Source organism: Sinocyclocheilus anshuiensis, unplaced genomic scaffold (assembly GCF_001515605.1).
Source record: "Sinocyclocheilus anshuiensis isolate Anshui unplaced genomic scaffold, SAMN03320099.WGS_v1.1 scaffold3481, whole genome shotgun sequence".
NCBI lineage: Eukaryota > Metazoa > Chordata > Actinopteri > Cypriniformes > Cyprinidae > Sinocyclocheilus > Sinocyclocheilus anshuiensis.
The window spans coordinates 108,665-109,846 of record NW_015555708.1 but is presented as its reverse complement, the minus strand read 5'-3'; the positions used below and the strand labels follow the sequence as shown (position 1 = coordinate 109,846).

Here is a 1,182-nt window from a genome sequence, read left to right as displayed (position 1 = left end):
CGTCAATGAACAACGGCTCTGTGTAGTTAATGCTGCTCAATGTGAAAGCCCGCAGGTGATGGAGATTTACGGCTGATTACAGAACCGGCTTTAAATATCGCATGCGATTTATCGTGCAGCCCTACTCCAGTATACATCAGCATATACTATTATAGTGTGTGTTTTGAGTGTGTGTGTGTGTGTGTGAGTGTGTGTGAGTGAGTATGTGTGTGTGTGTGTGTGAGAGTGAGTAGTGTGTGTGTGTGAGTATGTGTGTGTGTATATATGTGTCTCTGTGTGTGTGTATATATGTGTATGTGTGAGTGTGTGTGAGAGTGTATGAGTGTGTGTGTGTGTGTGAGACGCACCTGCTCTGAAGAGCGCTCCTGCAGCGTAGTGCATGGCGAGTGTAAGAGCGTCTTCATGTAGTAGATGAAGGTGTCCTCCAGATAGACGCGCGCCGGTCTGACGCGGAGGGCGAGGCGGTCCAGCCGTCCGTCGGTGGAGACGGTGACGCTCAGGGACAGGAAGCAGGCGTCGCAGAACTCCTGAAGACGCTGCGGGGTCGGCGCGAGGTCGGGCTCGCTCTGAGGCTCCTGGCACAGGATGACGGGGAAGTGGAAGCTGGCGCGCTCGTACAGCTGATTGTCCACCTGCAGGCTGGCGCAGTGGATCTGGACGGTGTGGACGGCCGAGGGTTCGCCGGGCGGCAGCTGAAGCAGCAGTTTGGAGACGGTGAGACGCAGCAGCTCCACAGAACTGGACGGGCTGGTGATGTCATCACAGAGCGCCACGCTCGCCTCGTTCAGCAGAATCCTGAAGGACAGCACCTGATCGGACGGCCTGCGGGAAACACACAGGTGAGCGAGTCAAACGCCGCCCTCTGCTGGAGAAACTCAACACATGCGTGAACATAAGCGTGTTTGACCTGTGGTGTGTGACGATGTCTTCAGCGCTACTCTCTGGTGCGAGCGTCAGCGTGATGGTGCCGCTCTGGTGAAGAACGTCGATGTACAAACAGCCGAAACCAGAAAGAAAAACAACCTAGAAAACACACAGGAGCTCCAGTCATGATGAGTGGAGATCTCTGACACATGACACACATCTACACGTCTACTGAGTGTTCAGAAACTGCTGATCTGATGCAGACTGAACTTACAGCACACACAGCAAGGTTGTTCCTCACATCTCACACACACACTC

General features: G+C 54.1%; 1 protein-coding gene across 1 annotated transcript in view; it reads right to left on the bottom strand.

Moving 5' to 3' along the window:
- LOC107671824 (vacuolar protein sorting-associated protein 13B-like) overlaps positions 1-1,182 on the bottom strand; it is a gene marked incomplete at its 5' end in the record, with an annotated part of 115,965 nt that overhangs the window by 7,763 nt on the left and 107,020 nt on the right. Inside the window, one exon of the mRNA XM_016464809.1 lies at positions 344-584. Coding sequence (XP_016320295.1) covers positions 344-584 — 241 coding nt within the window. The remainder of the gene's footprint in view (positions 1-343; positions 585-1,182) is intronic.